Source organism: Laccaria bicolor, genomic scaffold, assembly GCF_000143565.1.
Source record: "Laccaria bicolor S238N-H82 LACBIscaffold_72 genomic scaffold, whole genome shotgun sequence".
NCBI lineage: Eukaryota > Fungi > Basidiomycota > Agaricomycetes > Agaricales > Hydnangiaceae > Laccaria > Laccaria bicolor.
In genome coordinates, this window is record NW_001889943.1 from 19,399 (window position 1) to 37,274 (window position 17,876).

At 49.3% G+C, this 17,876-nt stretch overlaps 5 protein-coding genes across 5 annotated transcripts; 3 read left to right on the plus strand and 2 right to left on the minus strand.

Moving 5' to 3' along the window:
- Positions 1-386: 386 nt before the first annotated feature.
- RDR16203 (RNA-directed RNA polymerase) lies at positions 387-6,265 on the minus strand (the record flags this gene model as incomplete). Its single annotated transcript, XM_001889756.1, has 16 exons — positions 387-1,152; positions 1,204-1,336; positions 1,388-1,615; positions 1,670-1,771; positions 1,826-2,053; positions 2,113-3,140; positions 3,196-3,299; positions 3,356-3,643; positions 3,700-4,360; positions 4,414-4,499; positions 4,551-4,606; positions 4,660-4,791; positions 4,849-5,438; positions 5,490-5,703; positions 5,758-5,860; positions 5,912-6,265. 16 exons carry the CDS (start codon positions 6,263-6,265, stop codon positions 387-389), a joined length of 5,073 nt encoding a protein of 1,690 aa, XP_001889791.1.
- Positions 6,266-6,426: 161 nt separating this feature from the next.
- On the plus strand, positions 6,427-7,066 carry LACBIDRAFT_334902 (uncharacterized protein; the record flags this gene model as incomplete). The annotated part of the gene is made up of 2 exons (XM_001889729.1): positions 6,427-6,480; positions 6,533-7,066. 2 exons carry the CDS (start codon positions 6,427-6,429, stop codon positions 7,064-7,066), a joined length of 588 nt encoding a protein of 195 aa, XP_001889764.1.
- A 1,338-nt stretch (positions 7,067-8,404) lies between these two features.
- LACBIDRAFT_316324 (uncharacterized protein) lies at positions 8,405-9,793 on the plus strand (the record flags this gene model as incomplete). The annotated part of the gene is made up of 6 exons (XM_001889730.1): positions 8,405-8,651; positions 8,707-8,762; positions 8,876-8,892; positions 8,942-9,230; positions 9,280-9,340; positions 9,396-9,793. 6 exons carry the CDS (start codon positions 8,405-8,407, stop codon positions 9,791-9,793), a joined length of 1,068 nt encoding a protein of 355 aa, XP_001889765.1.
- A 199-nt stretch (positions 9,794-9,992) lies between these two features.
- Positions 9,993-11,128, minus strand: LACBIDRAFT_334904 (uncharacterized protein; the record flags this gene model as incomplete). Its single annotated transcript, XM_001889757.1, has 5 exons — positions 9,993-10,301; positions 10,539-10,721; positions 10,832-10,928; positions 10,990-11,008; positions 11,110-11,128. The coding sequence occupies 5 exons, from the start codon at positions 11,126-11,128 to the stop codon at positions 9,993-9,995; spliced, it is 627 nt and encodes a 208-aa protein (XP_001889792.1).
- A 2,275-nt stretch (positions 11,129-13,403) lies between these two features.
- On the plus strand, positions 13,404-14,433 carry LACBIDRAFT_147030 (uncharacterized protein; the record flags this gene model as incomplete). The annotated part of the gene is made up of 4 exons (XM_001889731.1): positions 13,404-13,676; positions 13,830-14,037; positions 14,089-14,257; positions 14,328-14,433. Coding segments are annotated over 4 exons (756 nt in total), but the record flags the coding sequence as incomplete, so codon positions are not given.
- Between the last annotated feature and the right edge of the window lie 3,443 nt (positions 14,434-17,876).

Here is a 17,876-nt window from a genome sequence, read left to right on the forward strand (position 1 = left end):
ACAGTGACCGAGTTCAGCTCACTCCCTTCGCGTGATATAAAACATCGAGTCAGCGAGGCGTATAAACAGCGTTATGAGTGCGCTCCGGACGTAACGGAGTATGAGCACGAGAAGGCGCGGGGACTGAGGCGCGTGGATTTCCTCGGAGGGAAAAATACGTTTATGGGGCTTTCAAGCACGGAGGAACGAGCTGGGGCATGGCAATTGAACGTGTCATGAACGCCACCACCACCATCACCACCGCAACCACAGCGTTTCGACATCTTTGCTTTCGCGCAGAGCCATACCCAGCTACCCATATACCCCACCGGAGTACACATCACCAAAAAGAGGCACTTGTATCCTTATAATTATCATTTATGTACAACAATCTGTAAACACCCTTACTACCCCGTCGTAGTCGGCTCTTCCAATACAATTTCAACCTCCGTACAAGCCTCCAAAGCGCGTTTCCAGAGCTGATTCGCACTAAGGGTCGCCCTATCCCCAACAATTATCAACGCAAGCCTTGCACGCGTCCACATAACGTTCAACCTTCTCGGATCGTCCAGAAACCCAACATCGCCATCCACATTACACCGCACAGTCGAGAAAATGATGATATCGCTCTCCCGTCCCTGGAATGAGTCAATGGTGGACGAGGTGATGGATGAAGGTAAGCGCCGGCGTAGTGTCTGGATTTGTTTCGTGTACGGAGACAAAACGGTGACTTTCAAATCCTTCTCCTCCGACTTATCTTCCTCCTCCGACGTCGGATTCTTGGGGGTACTACTCAAGAGCTTCAACACATGGCGGACAACGTCGACCTGGCCTTCGTTGCTCTTCGACCGATCGCCCAAATCCTCTTCCGAAGAGCACTGTATAAACACAGCTGGGATGACTTCGCCGCCGTCGCCAATGGGCCAAGGAAACGAGGACTTCTTGAGCGCGTTCAAAGACCCTGCGCTGTTCGCGTCGCTCGTCTTCAATCGGCCTTCGTAGAACTCCTTGGAGGGGAACGCATTAAGTTCTTTTGGAGAGCGGTACTGGACGTCTAGCATCGTCTTGACCATCCCCTCCGGGATGTTGGGCTGGGAGTAGAGACGTTCCAGGAGGGAAATGTCGAATCGGACGACTTTGGCCATGTTTTTGACTGTTGGCCGAAGCTGGACGCTATTCAGAATTTATGTGAGTTTGGAGAAAAATGACGAATGGTGGACTGACTGATCTCCAACCATCATCGCCCTCTTAATCCCCTTCACGAGAGGTATCAAAGCGCACGGCTCCGTTATCTGAGACGCCTCGTCGATAATAGCAATATCAAAATCCACCTTTCTCAATATCCCCAGACCAGCGCCTACCCAAATTATTCATCTCCATCGGCGTCACCCTAAGATATAAGACTCACCAGCGCACGTAGTAAACACCAAAACCGACCTCTCAACCCTCTCCTGTGCCTGCTTCACCAGCCTACTATTCTGATTCATATCCCCCCCGATCCGCGCGTCGATGGTGAAGTGCTGCAGGTCTTGGTTCACTTTCGATTGGTCCGTTGCTACGCGCAGGATTTGTTCCTCGCGGAGAAGTTGGTCTTCCTCGTTTATTTTTACGAACCGTTCTAGAACGTTGTCGACGGCTATATGTGGAGTTGAAGATTAATTGAATAAAAATGGGGGCCAAGATACTTTACCATTATGCGTAGACGCAGTCATCAAAATTTTGGGTGTTGCAGGATAATATGTCTTGATTATGCTTCTCAAAATGTCGACGACCACTGTTGTCTTTCCGGTGCCTGCCACATTTTATTTATTTTTTCGAGAAAAAAAAGTGGGCAAGAGGCTCATACCGGGAGGTCCCCAGATCAACGATAAAGGCGCAGCCCAAGATTGTACAGCCATCCTCTGGCTCTCATTGAGACCTGAATCATCACCTGGAGGTATCACCTCAACGGAAGGGACCTGTTCGCCCTCCGGCGCTTCCTCCTCGTCACCCGTGATAAAGTTGTAAAACAAGCACGCAGCTTGTTTTTGTTCCAGGAGCCGTAACAGTGCGTCCAACATAGCTCTCGAAGTTGCTGAGGAAGGGTATATCAGAGGGATGACGATAAGTTTTTGAGAGCAGCACCGTGCGTACCTATGCTTCCTGCGTTGAACACAACCCAGTCCATACGCTCCGTTTCGGGGGGAGCAGGCTGAAGAAGTTTGATCTTCAACTCGCCCTTCATAGCCTGAACAACGAGCCCATCCAAAACAGGCGCGTCAATCCACCGATTCTCAGCCTTCGACGTCGCTTGTAAGCGGACATGAGAATGCAGTCTAATAGCCGTCTTCGCATCGACTCGTAAAGTCGCCATCACATGCAAAGTATCATCCGCGACGAACGTGAGGTTAGTCTGAGAAGGTGGGTTTCTCTGTTTCCGCGGTTTCCCATCCTCGTTGCAGGGGCATTCGTCCGCTGCCTCTTCTGCTCGGTCAAAGACTACTCCTAGAGCATGTTTGTGTCCGTATTCCAATACCGGTGTTTGTGGACAATGAGCGAGTCGGATATCGTTCATGACTAGCAAAACCTCTTGAACAAGCTGTGACGAGCGCACAGACAACGCAGCCAACATGAGCATCTCAATGTATTCGTCTATCGGTAACAGCGCGATGGACCCTGCTATTTTTTCCAAAGCGACGAGGGAAGCGATGCGGAGGTCATTAGCTGAGCGGATGATAGCCTGCACGATAGTACGCGTCATTTGTTCGGTTTCGGGCGGTAGTTTGAGGGTTTCGTCGTCGGGGGGATATACCTTCAAGACCGTGAAAACCAACGGAGGGTATCTATCGATCCACTTGACAGCCAACCCTTCAGGGAAAGGCTTGAGTAAGAGGACGTAGTGGAAGACCAGTAATACTTCGTCTTCGGCGTGGTACATCAACCCGAAATCGAGAATCTGATCAAGCTCTGGAAGCATTCTCCTGGCAAGAACGGCGTCCATGGTTTCCTGAGTGTGTTGCCTGAGCTTTTTCGAGGAAGGAAGACCTTGAGGATCCCTTAGGGGATAGAACGCAGATTTCAACCAGTCTGGTTCTTTCGACCAGTCGACATCCTTGAGATCATTCATGCGGTAAGGTGCCGACTGGCGCTGAAATCGGCGCACATATTCTTCAGTTGGGACACTAGAAACAAGCATAGATGAAATAACATAGAAAGCACTGATTCTGTTCGACTTACTGTTGAAACCACAGATCGAATAATTGGTGGGCTACACGGTCATGATTGGATACCACATGCAATTCTATACCGATGAGAGGTGATCTGTTGACCCTCCCCAATTGCTAAAACCGAAGTGAGTCCAAGAAAGTTACGACGAAGCGAAGAACTAAAGGCTTGCCTTTTGAACTGTCTTTGAAATTTTTTGCAACGCAATGCTCGCGACGACTTCGGTCCCTAGTTGGCGATTGATGAAGACGAACGTATCGCTTCTCTGTCTATTGTAAAGTTCCATTCTTGAATCGCTCAAGTGAAGCCTGTACCCAGCAGAGCATGGGTGTTGGTGAGCGATTGTGGATGAGGAGTCCGGCAAGAAAGAGCAGACGACAACGTTATCGTTCACTTCGGGTTCTTCATCCCAAGGGATGTTCCCCCTCATAAAGATACCGACAGAGAATCGTCGCTCTGTCTGTGAAATAAATTGACATTCAAGTTCGAAAAGGGAGCAAGAAATAAATGACGTACTTGGATGACGAGCAGTTTCCTCGTGTAATCTTGCGTAGCCATGCGCAGGTATTCAAAGAATGTAGTCAGCCCATTTTCCTTCGACGAATATAAACGTTGTATGGAAAAGGGAGAGCTAAGAGACCGCGAATACAGGTCTTGAGGCATCAAGATATCAGACTTGATCAGGGAATTCCACATGTACGGATAATCAATAGACGAGAGGGACAGCGTCGTACTAACGGCATGTTTCTGCATCGCCGTAATGGCCGACCAGTCAATCTGCCCAAGATAGGGACGAAGGTCGAATCGATACTTTTGGGAAAGGCGGTAAGCAAGCTCGAAAAGCTCATATTCAGTGACCGCATGTTGAGTGCTTTTAAAGAGTTGGGATATTAGTTTCTGGCCTTCTTCGGCATCGAGAGAAGGAATTGAGGCGAGGTTGGTTTGCGATTGCACGAACTCGGTGGCGAATTTCCGCGCAGCTTGCTCCAAAAGGTCGATGATGAATGGTTCAGTTGGCTCTGGGGGTTTTGTTAACCGATCGGGGATCTTGATGCCTGCGCCGTCCACGGACTGCGAATGTAGCGCGTTCAATTCCTGGCATTGGACAGATAGCGCCCCTTGTGGGCTGTAACGGGCCCATTTGTTGTGAAGGGCCGAGACTCTTGCTAGGCCAGCCCTGGTTAAAAGATTAATTCTGCGAGATGAGCCCATAAAATCATGAGTACTTACGCATTATACGAGGCAAAATGCACAGCTAGATCTTCCCTTGTTACTTTCTTGCTGATGCGCTCTTTATTCCCGGGATAATCGTAAGACTGAAAACAGGCCGTGAGCAATCGTTGAAAATGTCATGATTGCGCACTGACCTCCGAGATACGGGGAGGTACAAGATCCTTATCCCAACAGACAAGGAACTCGTCGCCTGCCATCTCATGTCAGTGCAAGGATATAATCATCACCCAAAAAAGTGGTCACCGTCAAGGTCACCGCCACTACTCATTGAAGGTGCTGCATGATGACCAGGGCGAGCGACAGACGCAAAAACAAGGCAGTCAACAAGGTGAGAAAGCTTGTCATTATGTACCGCTCGGAGTTTCAAGCAATCACCTTGACGGACAAATTTCGAGTCAGTCCACGGAAGGATCCCCCTTAACGAGCACATACCGGGATGGAGACATGGGTTCCTGACGATGAGAACGTCTCCGTGAATCGGAGTGGATGGTCCCTTTCGAGAAGCCATAATCCGAATATGGACTTCGCCTTCCTTGAGGACTTGAAACGGATCACAGACCCCAAACAGACGACGTGATTCGCGGATGATCATCCGAGACTTAAACTTTTCGCGTTCGTCCGTATATCTGGCTATCTCGCCTAGCTGCAGGCGCCGGATTTCCTTTGCCACGTCAGGGTCGTTGATCCCATTTAGCAGAACCTTCCCAGCTAGAGGATACTGATCAATGCAGGAGAGAAAGTCGACGGCAGCAGTGGGGTCTTCTGTCGCGTTCCTCAACCACTGAAAATATTCGTCTTGTTTGTTGAGCAGCTTTTCATTGGTGACCCCAAGACAAGAGAGAAGGACGATGATGTCGTTATTCAGCCGTCCGAACGTGTATGGCCTAGAGTGCCCAACGACAGAGAATGTGTGGTCCGTGGTCGTTGTGAACTTCTTCATGCTTTTGCGAAACTGGGCGAGATGTTTTCCCTCGGCGTCAAGTTGGGGGTGCAACATCAGAACACCTTTGTATCCCAAGTATCTGAGTTGAAGAGTCAAGCGGTATACTGAGCTCAAGAGAACCGTGACATACCTTATCTGGAAAACCGTGGGTGTGTACCTAACATTCCGAAAGGTGATTCGCTTAGCTTTGCTCAGAGCAATGGAGAGCCTCTTCGAGATCAGTCCACATCCATCGGAGAAGAGCTCGTCCCCATCTTGTATGTCCGGAATATCCGCTATATACTTTGGGTCGAGACGATAGTCGATCTGGGCAGACGAGAACAACAGGCCAATCCTTTTTGCGCCTACATAGATCTGTTATCGGTAGAATGGAAATATAAAGGCGAGGAGTTACTCACGTTTGGCGATGTTCATAATCCTCCCGAAATCTCCTAACTGGTAAATTCTATCGTCCAATTCTTTGTCGTTATTAGCTTGCCTCAAAAAGCAGGAGCGTCCGCGCTGGAAGTTGATGTCAGTTTCAAAAGCTGATCAACGGACCAGCAAACGCACCAGTTGACTGTTGCTATGATGATAAAATCGATATTGTATATCGTTCAAGAAGAACCCCGCCTTGAGCAATCGAGCAATGTACTCTCCCGAAACTCGTGGTGGATGATCTGGAAACCGGAATTCCTTTCCAAAGGAGAGCAAGATGAATTTGGATGGGTCATCGGAGTGGATGACGCGATTTGATGGAAATTGCTCGATGCGTAGGGTAATAGCATCAGTGGAGAAGGAGACAACATTGCCGTATGTAATGCCCTGCCTGGCGCGTTTTGGTGGCAGAAGAGACTCATGTGGGACGTTGAATCGCCAGGCATCATCGTCCATTTGGGGATTATTCCGAAGGATGGTGGGTGCCATGGTGGTGGTTGGGATATTGGCTGATACGATAGGCGCTTGCTGTGGCGATTGAAAGATCCAGCCACAGCAGCCGTGTGACGAGCGTTTATACTTAATCATCAAGAAGCGATGCCGTAAGGCCTTCCCTCCATCGCAAGCCCTTCCACCACCGACTCTCAACGATGGAGCGAGGGCAGCGGAAACCGAACAAGTCTGTTTATGTTGTTGGGCCTTCGGTAAGGATTCATCTTGACTTGATGTGGACTGATAAACTTGACGTGAAAGCAGTCAACTGGAAAGACGACATTGTGCAACGCCCTTGCCAAAAAGCTCAACTTGACTGGGACTGCGTACGTGACAGAAGTAGCGCGTCATGTTATGAAGTCAAAGGGTTATACGAGAGACGACATTGGGTCTCTCAAAATGCAGGAAGATATATTGAATGCGCATCTCGACCTCGAGGAAACGAAGGAAAACTCCAGCGCTATCCGACTTTGGGACAGATCAGCAATAGACGCAATTGTGTATGCCATATTAACCTCACCGAACGACGAAGAAGCCCGAAGACGCCAGGAGTATCTCACTCGTTCGGCGAAATTTCAACAAGTACTCCGACATTACCGCCAATCTACGTTCATTCTCCTCAAGCCTGTCGAGGAGTGGCTCGTCGACGACGGCGTTCGTTCGATGGATAACCAAACGGAATGTCTCCTGATATATAGGAAGCTATTGTCCGAGCTGGGGATCACCTATCGAGAAATTGGGCCTGAGATGAAGGACTTGGCGGAAAGAGTGGGATTTACAATGTTGGCAAAGCTGTGATTGCCGGTACTTACCTAGGATGAAGTATACCGTCGATTACCGTCTTCGAGGTACCTTTGAATACTGTAGAATTTGTGGGAGATACGGACAAACATAGTGGTTGAAGTGAAAAGTGTTGGCCGTATAGGCCGCCAAACATTGAACTCGAACCACCACCTCGTTCTTCTTAGGTCGACATAAGTGCCATCTTGACGCCCTTCCAACACTATCATAATCGTCTATAAAAACACAGACGCGTTCTTTAGACCCATGACACCAAAACGCGAATCAAGAGATGACGAGGAGTGGGCTGTCGGACTTGTGTCGGACGTCTTCACATAATCTTGGTTTTGTGGCCTCCTCGCAATCTACTTCCATGCTCTCCTCTACAGGATCTTCGGACCAGAAAACGGCCGATCTAAGCATTTGACGACACTCTCAATCAGTCGGTTGATCATTCGGAACCTGGTTGTTCCGGCAAGAGGCAGAAGCGGGGGTGTGCTGAGCCGCCTACGTACGCTCACCTTGGGGAAACTTCGGAGTCACTTCTGGAGCGGGTTAGAAGGTGAGTCACTTGAAAGCTGAACATTCTAAACCAGTCTCTAACATTCTCGTCTAGTGGTTCTCAGTGGTTTTAGGTGAGTCTGTGGGACTGCCAGGCTTCTCTCCAGTGACACGCTTAGGATCGTTCTCAGCCCAGGTCAGACGTCCGCTGAGAAAGAGCATCACTTTGGTGGTCTAACAGACCACTTTTGGAGCTGCCGGCACGAATTAGGCTTCACTATCCGAGCTCTCCGTCCTCAAGACGACATCATGCTCTCAGAACAGTTTTAGATCGGGATGGCAGGCCTCATTTGAGCACGACAAGGGTACCCACACCGTTATAGATATATCTGGTTGACCGACCAACAGCTGAGGTACTTTTCCGTACTTCTCATGCATGATTCAGTGACTGACACATCACCTGCAGAAAAGCGAGCTATCTAAGGGCGAGCAAATGCGGGAGTTCCTGCTCTTCTTGCCAAGATTGCTTTACACCTGCTGGAGGGTCAACGTTTGCCTTATCGCAGGCATAACCCCCTTTCACCAAACGACCTCTTCTTGTTTCCTTCCTCAATTGTTCGATGGGACCCTTGGCAATACTGTTCTGAAGCTTTGATGCAACAATCCAATTTTAAACTCAAAGAGCACCCTCACCAAACCCTCACTGCCAGATATAAGTTACTATAGTACAGGTACGCGCGCACGTCAAGTTTGGCACGTCTTGCTTGCTGATAACCAGCCAGATTTGACACAGCCGGCGTGAGCCTCTGTTACCCAAAAGCACAACCTTACCGTAAAGTATCTTGAGCTCCGGCAATGGTTATAAACATCTTAAAGGGCGCTCCAATACTGAGTAGAGAACTTTACTTTTGCGGCTTGTTTGGAGTTCGTTTTTATATCAGTCACAGTACGTTACGTCAGACGTCACATGTGAGATGGGGAGACGTGCACAATGCACATGTGTTAGACACTATCATGTATACAACAATGCCAGATTTACCTCCTGAAAGCAATGCCCCCGCATACGAATTCCCTAAGGGTTCATCTATGGCTCCTGAAACCGGTGAGTAGTCACTCTCATTCTCCGACGAAGTGCGTCATGAACTTGCGAGCTGAAGATGGTCCCAATACCGAGAGCGCTACGAACACAACCGAAGCAAACGGCGTATTTACTGCAAGTCAGCAGTGACACTTCTCTCGTGGAGTTCTGAGTACCTGATTCATCGAAAAATGGCAGGCTCAAATGTCAATATTACTGTCAACGACCTCTCTGGTTCGTCTTTGCAGGATTTACAAAACCTCTTGTGAGTGCTGTTCTCCCTCTTCGTGAACAATACCATCATCCTTTCTCAGCACACCTAATGGAGAGAAAAATCTAGTGATATATGTAGGACATCCTCAGGTAGTTATTCATTTCAAGACCTCTAAATTTAACATCCTAACGATGGAATGGAAGATCATGAGCACCTCTCCTTTCGATTTCAATCTCGGCATGCCTTTTAACATGGGTGGCTTCCCCAACGGATACTTTCGCATTCGTGCTGCTGGAACTAAACACTACTGGGCGCTGCACGGCGGCGACAGTAGCAAGGATGGAAATGTAATATGTCTGTACGAATATGGTGATAGGAACCATGCGAGAGTGCGTCGTCTTAAGATGTTTTACATCACTCCCTTATCTGATTTTCAAGCGCTTTTTTATGAACTCACGGGGGGAATTATGTACCGACAGCACCCACATTGATGTAATGGGTAAGAGAAACAAGCTTCCTAATTCACCCCCTTCAATCGTCTCATAAGTTGTCAGATAACACTTTGATTGCCTCCCATGAGCGTCCTCCAACATTTCCATGGCCAAACCCATGGTCCCATAAACTGGCGACATTTTGTTATTCACAGGAAACTAGAATGATTAGCGTCAAGCTATATGCCGACCCATTTATATCCAACCAGTGGCCACGCCTCGATCAAGAATGGAAGGATAAAGAATATGTTATCGCAGCAAGGCCTCCCACGGCGACGAGAACCCGCCGCGCGGACGAAATATCTAGATGGACCCCGAAACCGAATCCAAATCGGTGGACCGACCGAACGGATAGCTTGAAAGCGAATGCATGGGATGCTGTAGGGGTCGAGGAAAAGGCTGAAATGATGAAGTTGGAAGACGTAAACAGGATTAGATGGGAGATTGAACAATTTCAGTGAGGTCTACTGCAATAACACGGAATGATGATCGATGATATATCATGCTTTGAGTTTGACCACATAAAAGACACCGCGAATGTTGTGAATTCTTGCTTCAATTGTCAGAGATTATCATTGTGTCAAAGAGCACCCCATATCCTAGAGTTCGGCCAAGGGGTGACGTGCAATTCCGATTTGCAAATACGAAAAGGAGAGTTGGTCAGAGGGAGTCTAAGAAACCAAGAAATCCTATACTTCCCTGCTGCCAGGCCAGGTCGTACATAACAAGTTTAGCTGAATCGAAATAAGAGGCTATCTGGTTTCTAAGTTCCTGTCGCCCCTCTTCCTCGCTTGGTTGAGCTTTCTTGGAGCCCACTACCTTACTAGCAGATTTGGGAGTGCGGGCACCAGCGACTTTCTTAGACCCTGCACGGTTTTCTCCCTTGGTAAGAGCCTTCGTGCCACCTACCTTCTTCGACGCCGCTCCCTTGATGGTAATTAACGGGTATGCCATGTATACGCTTGATGTCTGCATAAAAAGTGGTGGAGGTACGAGCATTGCAAGCAATGATTTACAGGCAATTTTCGAATTTTGATGCTGAGAAGTGGAGCTGAGCCAGCATTTTCATTTTGCGGCTTTTTCGGGAACCATTTCCTCGCAGTGCGACGCGGCAACAAATAAACCCAAATAAAATTACCATTTCAACATCAACATCATGATGTTGCCACCTCTCATCTCAACGCCATGGACATCATCAAGGCTTACGGGTTCCCCATGAATAAGGTCTGGATGGTTCAAGAGTGCGTCAGACTGGGATTCTCCAACCCAGAAGACGATGTCTATACGGAAGAGTTCGACGTTGAGCCTGTCTTTGAAGCGATCAGGGAACGGAGTGGCATCAAAGGGCTCCACATGAATTGCGTTTACGTTGGTGACGGACCCAACATACTATTCTGGGAAATTCCATACCAGGTTTGGAAGGCACCTCGCACCCCGAAATTGGAGCGTCGTCTGGAAGAGTTCCTACAGCTGGCAAACCTTCCTCCAATGAGACCCACCATGTATGCTTCGATGGACGGAGACTTGCCGAAGATCTTGCGAGGGTTGAAACAAGCGCCACCTTGGATAGAAAGGCTGAGGGTAGAGAGCTCTCCCCTGTATCGGCCGCGCAGTGTGTGTTTTCGTTTTGCTTGTGCTCTTGCCGCTCTCAACTCACCATGCCAAACTAGCAATATCTTTTTACAAAGCAAGACAGATACCTCGCGCGTACTACTACTGCACACGTCCAAAAGTGGTTTTCTGGACCACCAGTGCCCAACCTCAGCGGACGTCTTACCCGGGCTCAGAACGATCATGAGGGAATCACGGGAGAGAGGCTGACAGCCGACAAACTCAAAGCATTTTCCTGATGTAGATGATTGTCTCTTTATCTTGGGCAGAATGACTGGTCGGCCATTGGGCAACTTGGCAGAGTCATGTCATTACTACGTCACTGTCCCTCTCATCTGTAGAGTATCACTTTTGTTTTCAAAATTACCGTAATAGTTTGTAGAATATGGAGACGCGAGGTCGGCTTCGCAGCCTGACTGGTTGTTCAGGTACAAAAGAATATATATCGCATCGTAAATGTCGGGCACATAACATACAAAAAATCGAGCTTGCATGAGAGCTCTGTATGGAGAGGCGCGTTGATTGCAAGCTGAGGAAACATTGATTAGGGCAAAACAAGGCATGCTTGTAGAAAAAATCCGAGTCATAATCTCGTCCTGATCGCGCGTCTAATCGCCGTGGGAAGTCTTTGCATCCATACTGCAGTAGACTGCAGTGCGAGCGGCAATGACTGCCACTTTCCTCTTTTCGTCTACTACTCGCTTACTTTCACGACCTACGACGACTCATGCCACCTACCTCTTCTCGATCATCGTTGACTTCTCCTCCTCAAACCGACTTCACACCACGTACTTCCTCCGACCCTCTCACGTCAACACCTACCAAAGCGTCTCTCACACTCTCAACAACAGAGGACGATGGCAAAGACGAATCCTTTGTACACAATGACGCCCACCCTACCTCCTCCCCCTCCCTACCCCTCCCAGAAATATTAGACTTCATGCCCTCAACGTTCCGCGATCATTCGCGTTCACGTTCCCCAAACAGAGATGTTCTCGCCCTAGCCCGACCCAGCTCCCCCTCTTCTCAGCTTGCCTCGTCATGGTGGAAGGGAAGCTCAGAGCATGCCTATCGCCCGTGGAAGGACTCACCTAAACAGAAGAAGTCTGTGATTCCGGAGCAGACGGCGAGTTGGGATCGTACTAGAACGGTGAGCTGAGATAAGATAAGATCATGAACTGATGGATGACTCATCAACTCAACTTACGGTACTTACCATAGAAAGTTGCACAAGCTGCACAATCGGTTTTGGGCACTGCGGGCTATGTGACGCATGAGCTTCTCGGCCTTCGCGTTGAGTTGCTGGAGTTTGCGCCTATACCAGGGTTGCAAGCTGCGGCGGAGACGTTGTTAAATATCTGGGATGCTGTTGAGCAGGTTGATGTGAGTTCTCTCTCTCTTTTTTTCTGGCGTAGGGGGAATTGAGATTAAAATGATGTGCAGATGAACCGTTTGGGGTGCTTGAGACTTACGGAACGATGTGCTGAAACTCTACTTGCTGTACGTCAAGATATCTTCGATGCTGGTGATGTTGTCGGTCAGGAATTGGCTGCTCCCATTGCTCGACTAGAAGAGTGAGTTGGTTCATCATCACGCTTTTTTCATGCCAATGCAGTGAGAAAGGTCATTCAGCAATGTCTACACTTTCCTTCAACGCCAAATCCACCGTCCTTTCTTGAAGCGATACCTCAAACGGAACGACATCATGAAAGAGATCGAAGGGTGCGATGCTAATTTACGAGACGCATTGGGCATGTTCAGCGTAAGCTCTCTCCCTCCCTCAACAATCTTGACTAACCCACTCGCTTACCAAACCCTCTGCAGCTATCAATCCAAATCCGGATCCTCAAACAAGTCTCCGAAGCACAAGGGCAACACGCAAAGGACGCCCCACAAGTCCTCTCTGCCATCCTTTCCAGCCGGGACCATGCCCCATCCACCGCTCTCCTCCTCACAGAAGAGCCCGAACATCACGATTCCCTCCTCGAAAAGGAAACAGCCGTGACCCACTTCACCGCTACCCCCGACCTCCCGCCTTCCCAAGTCCTCCCAACACTCCAGAGCTACCACAAGGCGCAGAATTCTATCGATGCAGCTAACGATATGCATGATCTGCGCCAGGTCATACGTGCAGCCCTACTAACGACCAGCGACGCGCAGATGCTCCGGGTGCTCCAAATTGGAAGACAGGAGATGCCGGATGCGATCAAGACGCTCCAGCGTGCCCTCGAGCGTGTCGTGGGCATGGAAGATAATTTGGATGATGGGGTTGGTGAGGAGGTTGATTATGCAGAGGCTGATTTGAACTTCGAGAGTCCTGGTGCTAGCTCGAGTAGCACGGCTCGGGGAGGGGGAGGGGGAGGGAAAGTGATGAAAGACACACTCGACCGCGAATTCATCAAAAGCGGGATCAACGCGCTGAGACGAATGAGTCATGGGATGGAAACTGACCTACCTAGCTGGACGATAACCAAATATGAAATCGACCCCGAATCCAAGATCGGCGTTGGGTTCTTTAGCGATGTGTATAAAGGGACTTGGAGGGGTCGGACGGTTGCCGTTAAAGCCCTTGCCAAAACCACGTCTAGGAAGTTGTTCGTTCGGGAGATCGAGAGGTGGAAAGATCTGAGACACCCGAATGTCTTGCAGCTTTATGGGGCGAGTGGGGAGGCCCCGTGGTTTTTTGTTAGTCCCTATATGAAGAATGGGAACTTGGTGGAGTTTTTGAAGAGGGTTGAAATGGACTGGATGAGTGGTGGAGGGTCGACGATACCTTCTCCTGGACTTGGAGATGGTAGTGGTAGTGGGACCTTTGGTAGCAGTCCGAGTGGCGTTGGGGACGGGATGTTGATGGCCCACTCGAGGGGAACGATTCCTGCTGGACAGATTGGGGACCTATCCAGGGAATGGGATCTCTTTCGGTTCATGTATGAGATCGCAGAGGGGATGGAGTACCTACACTCTCATGGGGTGTTGCATGGCGACTTGAAGGCTGCAAACGTGTTGGTCGATGATAACATTCATTGTGTCGTTTCGGATTTTGCACAGAGCGAGATGAAGTCGGAGGTTCTTAAGATTAGTGGGACGCCTCTTCGTACGTCTTTCCCTTTGGTTTATTTTGGTGGTTCATTGAATGGTTTCGTAGATGGGACTTTGAGATGGCAAGCACCCGAACTTTTGTTAGGCCAGAGTCGGTTGACGGCTGAGATGGACGTGTATGCGTTCGCCATCTGTTGCATTGAGATCTTGAGCATGGGTCGAATGCCTTGGCCGCTGCAAGACGACGAATTCGTTCGTCATCTCGTCCTTGGTGCGTCTTTTCTTCCTCTTTCTGTCTATAATATAACCTTTCCACATCCATTCAGATAAAAACAGCCGTCCAAGTCCGCACCACCACGACTCACGCTTCACCAATCCACTGCGGGTACAAGAGCTCCTGCGCATCTGTTGGCACCGCGATCCGACCCTCCGCCCGCCGTTCTCCAAGATTGTCCGGGATATAAAACAGATTAGGAGGAATGCTGGACATGTTGATTTGGAGTCGCCAAAGATACAGGGATTGCCCCCACTTGAGGAGGTTGTACCCCATTCGCCTTCGCCTGATATGCGGCCTGTTGAGCTGCCTTCTAGTCAGTCCCTTCACTCTTTTTCTTGACGATAGTATTAGACACTGCATTATCTCAGTCCACAACCTCCCACTTGGATTCTCAACTCTGGATACAATCCAAGAAACACCCTCCTCTCCCAGCATTACCCACCAAGAAGCCACCGTCGGCATGACGAGCGGCGAACCAGTAACCTACACGACATCCGCCCAATTCAGTCGTTCCTCCTCCCTCTTCCTCTCTCCGTCCGACGGGTCGTCGTCGTTCAAGGACGAAGACAATATCGTGATGGAGGAGTTTGACGGGTACGAGTCACCACCCCCGGGAGATGAGCATATTGCGGAGATGAGGAATGAGCGGAGATATCGGTTTCTTTTGACGCATGAGTATCATGCTTCGCGTGAGTCTGTCCATAAATGGAATGATGTGTCCCTCACTACTTTTCTGGTAGTCACATTACCCCTATGGGACCCATCTCCTGTCGACCTTGGCGCAGTAGGATACCTCTCCAAGCCGCGAGGACGATTCATCACACTCTTCAACGCCTTCAGCCCCCAGAAATCGGACCACGGCATGGTGCGCAGTCTTCCCTCCATATACGCGTACGGGCAAGTAAAGGAGGGGAGTCAGAAGCTGGATAAGAGGAGTAGGGTGCAGCAAGTGTTGGGTGCTGTTACGGGTCCTTTTGCGGGGTTGTTGACGTTGAGGAGTAGAGGGGATTCGTGAGTTTTTTCTTTCTGCTTTCTTTCTTAGTTTTGGTCATTCGTTGGGATGCTTACTTCCTTTTTTTTGCGACTTGTAGACAGAATGTGAACCGTAGGTATACCTACCGTCTTAAAGCAGGCCATAAGATTGCGGTTATGTGCGCCGAGACGACAGAGTATCGTTACCTTGAACAGCTGAATGCGCCGAAGAAGTGGTTCCAGGCGAATGTGGATTCCGTTATGAATATTTATGGGATGCAGCATCATATACAAAAAGAAGATCTTTTTTTTGGTGCGTATATATGTCTTCTTTGTCTTGACGGGGTTAATTTTCGCTGTAGTCGTCGGAACACTTAGCGCGCCAAATTACGCCTTGTTCGTTAGCCACGGTCACCCAGACGGACATGTACGTTGTTAATTTTTCCCCCCTCCCTCCATCACTAACTGCCATCCTTCCCCAGGCCCACTTCAGCGTCTACCCAGGCTCGCCTAAAACGGGTGAGCCATGGGGAACATTCACCACAGACGCCGAAGTTACACAAGAAGGCGGTGGTCCACTCTACAACGATGAGACGTGGAATATACCATGCCAGTCTGCATGCAAAGTGTCACATCAGAAAAATGACCAGTGGGATAGTGTTTTGTTGGCGCGGTTGAGGTTCAAGCCTGACCATTTGGAACCTACTTCTGATACAATCCAAGAAACATGTTCCTCTCCTCGCGTCACCCACCAAGAAGCCACTGTCTCCCGTCTCGGCATGACGAGTGGCGAACCAGTAATCTACACGACATCCGACACATCCAAAAATGTCAAATTCGCCTCCAGCTTGGAGCTACACACTCAGGATGAGGCGAAACCACCAGCTGATGAGTCTGTAACTGGCAAGCATTTCGTCATAGGCGCGGAGAGAGCGCTCGAGAGTATCCAGGGCAAGGAGATAGCCATTGAAGCAGCCTTTAGTGACTTCAATATTTCCAGCTCGGAGTATGCCATCTTAGCTGGCTTCAATGAGGCCCTTATACGGTCGGGAACAGGGTACCTATCAGAGATCCATGTATTCTGTTCCGTGGACATCGCTCAAAGTGCTGAAGCCTTTGTCACCAAACTCGGGGAGATACTATCTCCGCTCCCTGGGGCACTTTTCACACCCTCCTCCATGTACCAGATACCTGTTTTCAAAGATGACGGAAGCCTTCTGAGCTGGGACGAGCTCGTCTACTCTTACACAGAACGACTCGGATATGCTGGTATCGGTTCTGTTGCTGCACCGACTTCGATTCAGGTCGTGTCCCATCTGCAAGGTTCTTGGAGTGACGGTGAAACGCCCGCTCCTTCTGATTTCAACGGGAACGAGTCGAAAGGTAGTGATTCTGATAAGAAAGATACAGATGATGCAGGGAATGACGAAGGCGATGATGAGAAATCTGGGGACCGCGAGGACGACGATGGCAATCCAGATGATGAAAATCCTGATGATCCGGCAGACGGTAGCCTGATCTCTGAGTTGCCAGTCATTTACTTTGATGTTCAAGCCCAGGTCTACGCTAATACCGTAAACACCGTATCACCGAAGGTCTTCCAGACACTGCAAGTCGACGGGAGGCTTATTATACAGGTGAGTTGTATACTCTTTTCCCTGACAGAAGATTGATGTCTCGAAAAGTCTCATGCTCCACACTCAAAATCAAAACGACACCCAAAGACATGCGTAGAATTCAAGAAGTTGAAATTTCAAGGCCGCCGAGAAATATCTTCGACCACGGGTTATAAGCAGATCTACGCTAGAGTGCTGATAGATGCCAAGGAGGGTCTAACAAGAGCTGATGCGATCAAACCTTCTCGAACCCCCGCAAGAGGTCGCGAGAGCACAGAAGTTACAACTCGACAGAGCAGCTCTGCACTCAGCTTCTTGGGCTCTGCGGGGCTTGGTTCACCACCCATCAATGCAAAGTTTTCCGGACATCTGGGAGCAGAGTCTTCGTCATCCCTGGAGATGAGAAATTATGGATCACGGATTACCCAGGGTGACAGGAACGGTGTCGTTTGGTGGGGGTTTAACGTTGATGACCCATACGAACAAGAGGATGGCAAAGAGCTTCTTGATATCCTCCCAAGCGTGGAGCTTGAGTTTTTTGGAGAGAATGCATGTCTACCTGCTCGGTTACATGTTGAGGTCACTTCGGTTTGGTCATTGATTCCAAGCATCAAAAACAAGAAATTCCAGAAACCGGAATGGATCAGGTTCGGAAGGCCAGCAGGTCTGCCATACTCCAATCTGTGCCAGATTGTCCAGCTGGAGATACCCAGTATGCTGCTGGAGAGTTGTGAATACAAGTCCCTCACGGAGATGAAATCACCGGGCAAATATGATACCCAGGTTGAACACTTCAAAGGCCATCATTTGGTACACGTTACTCCCTCTGCCGGGTTTTTGGATGACATTCCATCGGGTTCAGAACCCGTCAAGTACAATAGGTAGTTGTTCTTTGTTAGCAGTATTCGTCCCTTTAATATGATTAGGACTTCCAGTCATGTAATTGATCACGATCATACTTCAATCTGTGGGCATATCGACATTTCCTTGACTTGGGGAGGGACAGGACCGACAGGTGATGGAGCGCTA